Below are 12,123 nucleotides of genomic sequence, written 5' to 3' on the forward strand. Positions count from 1 at the left end.
CCCCACCCCTTCTTTCACACACCAGTCACTCATTTCATGGAGATCCAGCTGGGATTGAACCAGCAACCTCTGAACCATGAGGCAGTGCTCTTACCTGTGAGCCACAGATCTCTTGTTGAGACAAGTGAAGGAACTTATATTTCACTGTTAACCTCTAATTTTATGCTAAACTACTTAAAGATTTCAATTGTGTCAGTTCATGAGCAAAGGTGGGACTTGAACCCATGTTTTAGTCGTAACCTTGAACACAACACCCATTGTGTAGCCACTAGTGCCACTGTGGCTTTAATGCTGAGTGTTGGCATTTGGGACACCTTGTTGGATATAATGCCAACAATTTAACATAATCAACAATGGGATTTGAACTCAGATCTCCATGATGAAACCCCAACGCTTTATCAACTGAGCCACTGAATCTAGGGAGTTGAATTGTGTTTTGAAAGGTATTTTTGCTGAGATCTTTGTTTTAAATGAAAATAAACATTTTCAAATGTGGGGCTCATACAACATGTTTATACCAGTGAGATCTGGCTGGGATTGAACCCGCAACCTCTGAGCCCATCTTTTACCTGTGAGCCACAGATCTCATGACTAGACCAGTGCAGGAACTTAAACTTTACTGTCAACCTGTATGTGACCTGTGATTTTATAATAAATCTTGCGAGTATGCTTATCAGCAGCAGGATTTGAACCCACATCTTCATCACAACGTTGTGTTTGAAAACATGCGTTTGTCCACTAGCCCATCACAGCTTTCACATACAGTCGTGGTGTTTCAGTGAATCTTTGGAATATAATGAGAATGATTCAACATAAGCAATAGTGGGATTTGAACGCAACACACCACAATTAAAACACAACACTACCACTTGAGCCACTGGGACTGTGCAGTAAATTAATGTTTTTAATGGATTTTTACTGAGAACTTGGTTGTAAGTGATAAATAATAATTATTAGCTGTGGGATTTGAACCAAGACTTACATGTAGGAAACAGAAACCATTGTCCACTGAGCCAGTGATGCAACTGATGGTTTGTGTTGTTTTGTGTTGTTTTACACCACTGCATATCGAGTGTAATTAACCTAAATTGGTTGAGCCCTCCTGAGGTTGTTTTTGTGAATTACACAGCTGCATATCGAGTCTAATGAAATTAAATTAGTTGTGCCCTCCTGTGGTTATTTTTGTAAATTACACAGCTGCAAATCCAGTCTAATTAACTTAAACGGGTTGCGCCCTCCTGTGGTTATTTTTGTGAATTACACCACTGCAAATCAAGTCTAATGAACTTAAATGGGTTGCGCGCTCCTGTGGTGATTTTTGTGAATTACACCACTGCAAATCAAGTCTAATGAACTTTAATGGGTTGTGCCCTCCTGTGGTAATTTTTGTGAATTACACCACTGCAAATTGAGTCCAATTAACTTAAACCTCTTGTGGTGATTTTTGTGAATTATACCACTGCAAATCGAGTCTAATAAACTTAATAAGATATATTACTGGGAGATATAGAATGACACCTTTTATATTTATATACTTTTTATGTAAGCAGCCTGCTACACTGATCATAGTGATTTACATTACAAGAAATCAGAATATTATCTGATTTTTAAAAAAATATTAATACACAAATACTATCATCCATGCTCTATAAATGTATAGCTATTAGTGCGGCAATAAGAGTATTTTGTGTGATGCTCACGTTTACATATATACTTTTACTATGGTACTGCTATTTTGTGCTGGATAAAAGAGCAGAAACCTCTTGTACAGATGAGTTTATTACAGATCATTACTGTGGACAGTAATATAGCCGGGATATAGCGGATCCTTCACAGTTAATATATGCTCTTTTTTTTTTAACTCTAAACAACATGATACTGATAATGCTTGTTTTTTGTTCTAAGCCCTGAGACTGAGACATTAAAAAAAAGCAAGCAAGCTTTGGCCAATGAAGAGAAAAACGTTCTGCACAATAACCCCTCTGTTCGAGGTGTGATATGCATTTTTGTATCTGAGTACTAGGTTGAAGCATAGAAATACTGCTCGTGTATAAGAAGATCAGAAAGCAGCATTTTAGCCATCGATTTTCAGATCTTTGGCCACCAGCATGGCTGTGACGGGGTGCAGCGCTCCACGGTGCTCCTTAAAAGTCTTCACTGCCTCGTCGCTGTACTTGGAGAAGTTGTAAACTTCCCTAAAGGAGAAAGAGAAGGAGAAAAGGAGGTCAGCAAGTGCACTTTGAAATGGTCTTGATGAGCTCTGGACACTTGAAAACAAGTGTGCACGGTTTCTCGCAGTCGCAAGGAAATGACAAAACTCTCTGCAACATCCTGTTCATTTTGGTCCATTTTTAACAAGCGACCCATTTTTTTGTTGTTTTGGTCAAACTATGGACTTCTCAAAGCAATTGAATGAATTTACTTGAAGAGTGGGCGAGTGAATTTCATTCTGCCCTGTTCAGTAGCCATCTTCAACGCCAGGGGAACGGCTTCCTCCCAATGCGCCTTCACACAGATGCGCAACCACCTGCATAAACAACCAGTTTGACATAATCAAATACTGAAATATGTAATAATCAAATAATAAAAAAATAAAAAAACAACAGGGTGCTTACCTGAAGCGGACCTCTGCGTTTTTAACACTGTTCAGCTGGTAGACCTCCTGCATCTTCTTCACATGGGACAGAAGAAAGGGCTCCTGGCAATATGCGGAGGAAACAGACACATTTCAAGACTACTTCTGCTCTTAGTTCCTCTGTCTTTTAATCTGCAGCACTAAATGTGTTTTTATTATAGCATCACTTACATAGCTCTGCAACAACATACTGAGGCATTAAAGACTAAATTAGATTTCTACATTAAATAAAATTACATTAAAATTACATTAAATTAAATTAAATAGGTATTTACATAATTAAAAAAACTTAAATAAAATTAATGAAATCCTTTTTTTTTTAAATCACATTTATACAAAAATGTGAACAGTTCATGCTTAAGTGCTATGCACCGTGTAAATTAGATTTTTAATAAAAAAAATAATATATAAAAAGTCAAATTTAAAAATTAAATGATTTATAAAATAAATATTTAATATTTAAATAAAATTAAAATATCACATTTATATAAAATGCGAACAGGTCTTTATGAAAAACTGTAATTTAGGTTTTTACATTGAAAAAATAAATAATTAAATGATTAAAAAATGTATGTTTAAATAAACCATCAAATAAACAATATGCAGTCTATACATTACATTTACATACAAAATTAAACATTAATGTAATTAGACGAGTAATACAATTATTTATATATATATATATTAAAAAAAAAATTCTTCTTCTTTCTTTCTTTTTCTTCACATCCAAAAAATTTAACAGTTCTTGCTTGTGTCTCAGCAAGTTCTAAGGTCATTGCTAGGATGTTCTTGACAAAAACAAGATATTGTGGTCTCTAGATATGACTTGGGTCCCTCTTTCAATTTATGGATTTTCAACTTATTCATTACCTCTTGGAGCAACAAAGCCATGAACTCAATGAGCTGAGGAGAGTTGAGTTTCTTCACGTCTGCCTCAGTGAAACTTGCCAGGTCTTCTTCTTTTGCCTTAACAGAGAAAGAGGAGGCTTAGCCTTAAACTCAATGTTATATAGAGAAGCTTAAAAACTGTGAAAGGCTTTGGTGTGGTTTAATAGGAGAACAGCTCACTTTCACCCATCTCTGGCACAGAGCAGTGCAGGCATCTGCCATAGTGGTATCATACCTGTGCACAAAGAGGACAAGTTCAAATCAAATCACACACACACACACACACACTCCAAACGTGTGCTCCAGTGCTCACTGTGGTTTAACGGGGGGCATTCCTGGAGTGTGCATCCATCCATTCCAGTCCACTTTATTCAAGATGTCCACCTGAGACATTTAAACAGGAAATAGAATTTTCTTTAGAATTCTCACAGGATATTTGGTTGATCCCATCATGAATGGTTCCAAATTACTATAATTGTTTATTTATTTATTTTTTTTTTTTTACAAAAGCCTGAAACTAATATACAACAATGTGTATTCCTATATTACTGGGCTTTATTTGGCATCTTGCATACAAGAATTATGCTTTTATATGTTCAAGTACAGAGTGAATTAGTTCTCACCTTGTCTTTGAAGTAAGTGAACAGATAGTTCTTCCATTCCTCTGTGGTTACACTGCCATAGGCAAACAGCTGAATGTAAGACTTCACGAAACCCATGAAGACCTCTATAATTAAAGGCAGAGAAAGACTATTTTCCTTTTTTAGGTTTAGATGTTGATATATCTTTAAAATGTTTATTTATTGTTTTATTTATACATTATTTTAAAGATATACATGTTGTATATATAATTATTTGGCATATATAGTCATATAATAAATATTACAACAATTATAATTAAAGTCCCCCTGTAGTCAAATATTTTATCGCTTGTGCTAAACAGATGAAAGAAACTGGTTTCGAGGTTTGGAAACTCGACATGAGGGTGAGTAAAAAAAAAAAAAAGATAGAATTTTAATTTTTCACTTTAACTCTTGACCTACTTTAAGCAGTATTGGCACTTTAAACGGGGAGAGGAGAAATCATTTGGTGTGTGTACCTGGACCTCCCATCAGTTCCTCCAGATGATAAAGCAGAGCGAATCCTTTCTCGTAGGGCACTAAGGAGAAGGCTTCATCCGTGTCCACCTCATGCATATTCGGGACCAGGTTTGTAAGCACATTATTCGCTCCAAATTGTTTGACCTACAAAACGATACAGCAGTGACTTGCTTTGCCAGTAAATTGCATCAGGAAATCTAAACAGAAAATCACCAAACAGACAGAAAAGTAGTTGACACAGCAGCACAGTGCATAATTTGCATGATTTACCAGTATTTGAGAATAATCTGCTGTAATTTCCTGTGATGATCAGATAACAGTTAAGTGTGAAATGTATGTGTGACTTACAGACTCTTGAAGTTCTTTCCACCCTCCGATGCCTTTAAACTGCCTGAGCTGTTCACTCTCCATACACCTGGCAATCATTCTCTCAATGTACACCGTATGACCCTCATTCAACCTGCAGAGACATAACATTGATCGATCATTACAACCAAAAAAACGCCTCTTTTGCATATTCTGATTGGCAGATTCAGTGTGTCGGACTGACCAGAAATGCTCCCAGGTCCTATTAGTCACCAGGTTTCCCGTCCAGCTGTGGGAGATCTCATGAGCAATGACCTGCGGCAAAACCAAAAGCACAGAGCGCATTCACATTAGCAGAAGAAATGTGATTTAGAACAAATTCACAGTCATTAACCTAAAAATGTTTTGATGCACAGATGACAGACTTACACCAGCGAGGGATCTGTCTCCAGCCTGAAAAACACAACGAAAGAGTAAGACCATCAACAAACACAAGTTTTATTACTTTCATTTAGTTTTAAATATTTTATACCTTTTTACACTGATGTGGTTCTGGTACTTTTTCTGTTAATTAATTAAATAATTAATTATAAAAACAGATGTATATTCCATAAATATTAAGAAAATTCAGGTTTATTACTTTTTGACAAATGAATTTGACATCTCCAGTTGAACAAGAGCAATATGTAGTGATTAAATATTTTATAGAAGAGAAACTTTACACAGAAATATACAATTACTATAGAAATATGCATTGCTTAGCATTAAAATATATAATACATAATAATATATAATATATTATAGTATCTTAGTATCTTGCTTTGGCTGCATTTTTACAAAAAATACAGTAAAAACTATAATATTGTGAAATATTACCATTTAAAACAACTGTTTTATATTATATTGTAATGTATTTTAAATTGTAATTTATTCCTGTGACGCAAAGCAGAATTTTTTATTAGCCATTACTATCTTCAGTGTCACATGATCCTTCAAGAAGTTTGTTTTTTTAATTTGCTGCTCAACAAACATTTCTTATTATCATCAATGCTGAAAACAGTAGTGCTGTTTAATACATTTGTGGAAACCATGATACATTTGCTTCAGGACAATAAATAGAAAGCTCAGATGAACATCATTTATTTTATTATAAAAGTCACTTTTGATCAATTTAATGCATCCTTGCTGAATAAAAGCATTAATTCATTACTTTTTTAATCATCTTGACCCCAAACATTTAAAAAATAGTGTATATAATATTGAAACATTTATTTATATGTTTTATACTATAAGTTCACAGGACCTGTTCAGAACCTTCATAGACCGCGATTGAAAACTTGTTACTTTCAGTCTCTAAATGTGGCTTTGCATGTCTGTGTGAACGCATCTACTAGTTGCAGAAGAAATTATACGGACCAGTACAGTGGGAGTGACAAATGTGAGGCAGGGGTTCTCCATGCCCCCATAAGGAAAAGATGGAGGCAGCACCAGGACATCATATTGGCTCCACACATACGGCCCTGCCAGACTCTCAGCTGTCTTCAACATGGTCTCAGTCTGATGAACAGAAAGAAGAAAATGGTGTTATTGGTTAGCCATATCAGATTGCAAATGCAAGCAATGTGTGGTTAGTGGTGTAAGATATGTTTATCACAATCTGTCCACATGTCTAACATTCAAAAGAGCTGAAAACACAGTCTAGTGCATCAGAAAAGAATCCTCTCACCTCTGAAAACTCAAACGCTGCCTCATCCACACACTCCTTCTCAGACCAAACTCTGGATCGGGGGCCGATTTCCCTGTAAACCACAAACAAAGATCATTTACACCTCATCTGGGAGGCGTGCACATAGATCTTAAATGTTTGGAATTATTAAGATTTCTCTCTTATGCTCACCTAGGCTGCATTTATTTAATTAAAAGTGCAGTGAAAATAATAACATTGTGGAATATTTTTACGATTTAAAATAACTTTTTCTATTTTCATATATTTTAAAATGTAATTTATTCCTGTGATCTCAAAGCAAAATTTTCAGCATCATTACTCCAGTTTTCAGTGTCACATGATCCTTCAGAAATAAATCTAATGTATCTTTTTGATGCTCAATAAACATTTCTTATTATTATCAATGTTGAAAACAGTTGTGCTGCTTAATATTTTTGTTATCTTTGTATTTTTTACTTTAAGACTTTAAGCAAGGATGCATTCAAATGATCAAAAGGGACATTCTATCTTTTATACATTCTATCCAAAGTTTCCACAAAAAATCGTTTTTAAACTGATGAACTTAGAGCATCAACTGTTTTCAACACTGATTACAACTGTTTATGCTGGTGGCATGACCTGCCCAACTCCAGCCCAGTTTTCAGTGTCACATGATCCTTCAGAAATAAATCTAATGTATCTTTTTGATGCTCAATAAACATTTCTTATTATTATCAATGTTGAAAACAGTTGTGCTGCTTAATATTTTTGTTATCTTTGTATTTTTTACTTTAAGACTTTAAGCAAGGATGCATTCAAATGATCAAAAGGGACATTCTATCTTTTATACATTCTATCCAAAGTTTCCACAAAAAAATCGTTTTTAAACTGATGAACTAGATGCATCAACTGTTTTCAACACTGATTACAACTGTTTATGCTGGTGGCATGACCTGCCCAACTCCAGCCGAGCAGATCTTCAAGAAACGGCTAAAGAAACATCTCTTCCATCTACACTTGACCCTCTAACACAAGAAATATCTATTGTATTTCGATTCGATCTACTTATCTTTTTATTTATTTAAAAAAAAAAAAAAAACTTGCTATATGTACTGCTATGTACGACTAACCAGGATTTGTCACAGCACTTATATATTGTTGCTCTTTTGTGGATTTGCTTCTATTGTCCTCATTTGTAAGTCACTTTGGATAAAAGCATCTGCCAAATAATCAAATGTAAATGTTTCAAAAAAAGAATATTCTTTCAAAAACTTTTTAAAAATCTTAATTATTCCAAACTTGTGATCACCAGTGTACATGACCATTTTCCCACTGTTTTATGGCCCTTTTGAATTAAAACTAGCTATGTTTACTACTGTACCTTTCTATATATATATAAATGATTTCTTATGATTGGCCAACCAATGTGAATGTGAAATACATCAGACACAAGTAACAACAGCCACAACTGAATGCTGAGCGCTGAATATGTAAATATGGTTGGTCAATGTCATATGAAAATATGAGCGTGGTTCTGAAATCAAAACTATGACAAAACAGAAGGAAGATAAGAGAAAAAAACAGCAGAAGAAGGATCACCTGCTTTCCAAAGCACCAACAACAATAGCAATGAGGTAAGAGGGCATTGAGACCTGCAAGAAAGAAAAAGATATGAAGACAGCATTTTGAAAAAACAACTCTTCAAAAAAAAAAAAAAAGAGGATGTGACACTGACCGGCTGCCTGAAGCGATAGATGACTCGGCTGCTGTCGCTCGGATCTGGTTCCTGACCATCACGCAACGCACTCATCAATGCCACCAGCTCTCTGGGGACAGACACCTGAGACACAGAAAAATGTTCCCAGTGTTACCGGCAGAACAGCTGTGGATTTTAATTAGTTTCCTTTCAGTTTAGATTGTTTATCTTGGCATGCACTTCAGTGCTGCTTCGTTGAGTATATAATTAGTACTTTGAGCTATTCATGCATGTTACCTGGGCATAGTAAGTGTGCTTCACTGATGGAGTGTCCTGACAAGGCACCATGGTCCTACAGTGAGTGGCCTGTTGTAGGTAGAGACAGTCAGAGTACATGAAAAAAGTAAGAGAAAAATGGGGGAAAAAACAAACAAACATACAATAGTTTTAAATACAATGTAGTATGCTCATTAATTGAAAACCACTACTATAAAAACCCTGACTGGAAAGTTTTCAGCCACAAGCTGGTGTGATGTTCTTTCTATCAAGTAGAAGGTTAGAAACATTTGTTTGACCACATTGCAAATGCATAAAAGACGCCATATTGAAGTCATCTTATAATGTAAGTCGAGGTTTATTACACCAAAACTCAAGTAATGTAGTTTTCCTGGCCTTTATAATTAAAAAAAGCCGTTTTTGCTACTGTACCTTTAAGACTTTTATATGTAAATGACCACTTATGATTGGCCAGCCTCCTTGGACTAGACCAAAATGCACATTTGATTTAAAATGTATATGGAATAGCACCCAAGAAAAGTGGAAAACCCCATGTGGTTTGCTCACAAATTTAAAACTGCTATTCTCAAAACCTATAGGAAAGGCTGGAAAGTTTTAGGACTAAAAACTTACTACAGTACTCAAGCTCTAGATGGACACTTCGTGATAAACTAGTGAAGCATAAGGACTGTGAAACACTGTGGTTAGTATTGCAAGATTGCACAAATATTCATATTTCAAGGAAATTGCACATGAACCACAAGTCTTCACACGCGCATGCTGTGTGGTTGTGGAGAGATGAGAAATGGCGACGAGTAGGGTTGGGTGATAAACCGGTACACACGATAAACTGAATTTGAGATTTTGGATGATTGTGATGTCGTAGTGCTACGCCAACACAAAAGTTTAGAATTTGCGTTCACTTTTAAGACTTGTGGTTTAAAATCAAGTGATTTGAAAACCTAAAACTACTTTCTGATGTCTTGTTGCACTTGAACAATCAAATGCATACATTTTTTAATCAAAATGCCATCTTGGCAAGCGTTAACATAAACGCAGCTGGTTATGGCCCAATCCCAATTCTACCCCTTAGCCCTTCCACTTTCCCCTACCCCCCCATTTTGCACATTCACGTAATGGGGTAGGGTGTCTCGATTCTCTTTTGGTTGGAGGGGTAGGAGTAGGGGAAGAGCCAGATAATCCTTCAAACGAAGATTTTTCGGGACCACACTTCAAACAAAGGGGTATGAATTATCTCAGCGTAAACCGGCTACAGCGGCAACATGGCTGCCCGAGCGAACAAAAAGACACAAATGTAAGCATTTTTGGCTTAAATAAAGATTTTAACGAAGAATAATCATTTGTTTTATGTTACATTCAATCGTGAGTTCATATTTACAGTCATGTTACTCAAAGAAATGTTTGCAAAAAATCGCTAAAGTTTGCTAACGTCATATCATCAAAGATAGTGCCACAACATATTTTCATGTCTGATCAGGGTGATAACCACCATAGACATTGAGGAGGGCTAGTACCCTATATATAGAAATCACTCAACTCTTTTCTCAAATATTGCCAATTCGAGAGAGAGATCGAGAGAGAGAGAGAGATGAAAGTTGTGTGTATGCGCATCTGTGCGTTTGTCTTTTTAGAGTCAGTTTACTTCAAAAACAGCGTTTTTCGGGGAAGGGGAAGGGGTATAAAATAGAATTGGGATTGGGCCTATGTCTTAAGTGAACATAAACATCAGGGAGAAAATCGGATTTGTGTCAGATATTGGACCTGTGCATTAAGTCTTAAAGTGACAGCAGCCTAATATACCTGCTGCTGTTTGTGTCATTTAATGTTAATCAAAAAACCAAAGACAAATAAACACAATGTCTAACTTTAGAAAGCATAATATTGTATATTAAATCTTAAAGTGACAGCAGCCTAATATACCTGCTGCTGTTTGTGTCATTTAATGTTAATCAAAAAACCAAAGACAAATATACACAATGTCTAACTTTAAAAAGCATAATATTGTATATTAAATTTATACAGGTAAGTTTTTGTTGTCGTTTCTATTTTTTTTTTTTTTTCGTTTTATGTGGTATTTCTTATTTCTGGTAGACAAATAGAGTTTGAGGTTTCCAGTTAGGTCCATTTCATTTGTGTCTTTATTCTATTGTATTTATTTTTCCTATTGCTTGTAATTATTAAAAATTGTAATTAAGTAATTAAAAATTGTGATATAAGATTTTGGTCATATCACCCACTCGTAGTGAGGACATACCTGGCACTGGCTGAAAAGGTATGGATGTTTTTTCCCAGCAGTCTGTTTGGGGGTCAACCACTGCAGTGCTGTAGCACTAGGAGATGTCTCATATTCGATCTCCACAATCACATGTTGCCCACTGAAACACACAGATCATTTAAATACAAGTTGGGAACAATGAGGAAAAACTTTGCATTGAAATTAACAGGACTGTCAAAGCTGACTTGAGATCTTAAAGTGCCCCTATTATGGGTAATGAAAGGTTCATATTTTGGTTTTGGGAGTCCCCAACAACAGGTTGACATGCATGCAAGGTCAAAAAACACTTTCATTGTCTTATAATATGCATTTATTTTTACCTTACTTGCTCAACAACTCCCAAACGATTCGCTCAGCGATTCATTTTTCCAAACCCCTCCTTTACGTGACGCTAATCTGCGGTGATTGGTTTCATTTTCATTTCATCATGCCTGTGTAATTCCTGATAAAGCAGAGTTTGTGAGCAGTGCTGCTTTGTGTACAGCGTTACCGGGGAAACCGCTATATTTATCGCTTCAAAAGCGGCACCTAGTGGCAAAGAATGAATTTGCATTTTCATTCAGACCAACGCGAAAAGACCAACAAGTGGGCGGGAAATATGCTAATGTTTCATCATGTTGATGTCAACATGAAACGGCTTGGGATTCGTTTTTAAAAACAATTTGTTTAAATGATTCAGAGTCAACTCTTTCTTTTGAGAGACGATAACTTTATACACGGTGCACTTTCAAATTTAAAACTTTGCAGGATGTTTTCATTCCCTTAGAGCTGTGTTACAAACCGCATGAAAGGTAATTTTCAAAAATCCATAATAGGGGCACTTTAAAGCAATTAAAAACGAAGTCGATTACAAAGCCGCTGGCAAATTGCAAATAATAATAATAATAATAATAAATCTATTATATTTTATTTTGATTTCTTTCCTTATAAGAAGTATTAAATTAACTAAAAAAATAATAGTAATTAAAGGAGGAATAGTTCACCCAACAAGGAAAATTTTTCGCTGGAGAAAGCAATATTATGGATAGAAGAAGCAACCAGAAACAACAGGCTTGAAGTTAAACACGGCATGATGATAGATTTGTTTTTTTACAAACACGCATCTTTTCACTTCACAAGATGTTAACTGATGAACTGGAGTTGTGTGGACTCTCATTCTGACGGCACTCTCATTGCGTGGACTCTCATTCTGACGGCACCCATTCACTGCAGTGGATCCAT

General features: G+C 35.6%; 1 protein-coding gene across 1 annotated transcript in view; it reads right to left on the reverse strand.

Annotated features, from left to right (window-relative positions):
• Positions 1-1,763: 1,763 nt before the first annotated feature.
• lta4h (leukotriene A4 hydrolase) overlaps positions 1,764-12,123 on the reverse strand; it is an 11,859-nt gene continuing 1,499 nt past the window's right edge. The window contains exons 3-19 of the mRNA XM_016270407.1: positions 10,882-11,002; positions 8,628-8,696; positions 8,370-8,474; positions 8,234-8,286; positions 6,656-6,728; positions 6,346-6,486; positions 5,359-5,382; positions 5,174-5,244; positions 4,972-5,083; positions 4,623-4,767; positions 4,147-4,250; positions 3,837-3,907; positions 3,704-3,758; positions 3,506-3,601; positions 2,616-2,698; positions 2,423-2,527; positions 1,764-2,195 (exon numbers count right to left, since the gene is read on the reverse strand). Of these exons, the coding sequence (XP_016125893.1) occupies positions 2,075-2,195; positions 2,423-2,527; positions 2,616-2,698; positions 3,506-3,601; positions 3,704-3,758; positions 3,837-3,907; positions 4,147-4,250; positions 4,623-4,767; positions 4,972-5,083; positions 5,174-5,244; positions 5,359-5,382; positions 6,346-6,486; positions 6,656-6,728; positions 8,234-8,286; positions 8,370-8,474; positions 8,628-8,696; positions 10,882-11,002 (1,549 nt within the window). The 3' untranslated portion in view covers positions 1,764-2,074. The remainder of the gene's footprint in view (positions 2,196-2,422; positions 2,528-2,615; positions 2,699-3,505; positions 3,602-3,703; positions 3,759-3,836; positions 3,908-4,146; positions 4,251-4,622; positions 4,768-4,971; positions 5,084-5,173; positions 5,245-5,358; positions 5,383-6,345; positions 6,487-6,655; positions 6,729-8,233; positions 8,287-8,369; positions 8,475-8,627; positions 8,697-10,881; positions 11,003-12,123) is intronic.

The sequence above is a fragment of the Sinocyclocheilus grahami genome, unplaced genomic scaffold, assembly GCF_001515645.1.
Source record: "Sinocyclocheilus grahami isolate Dianchi unplaced genomic scaffold, SAMN03320097.WGS_v1.1 scaffold56.1, whole genome shotgun sequence".
NCBI lineage: Eukaryota > Metazoa > Chordata > Actinopteri > Cypriniformes > Cyprinidae > Sinocyclocheilus > Sinocyclocheilus grahami.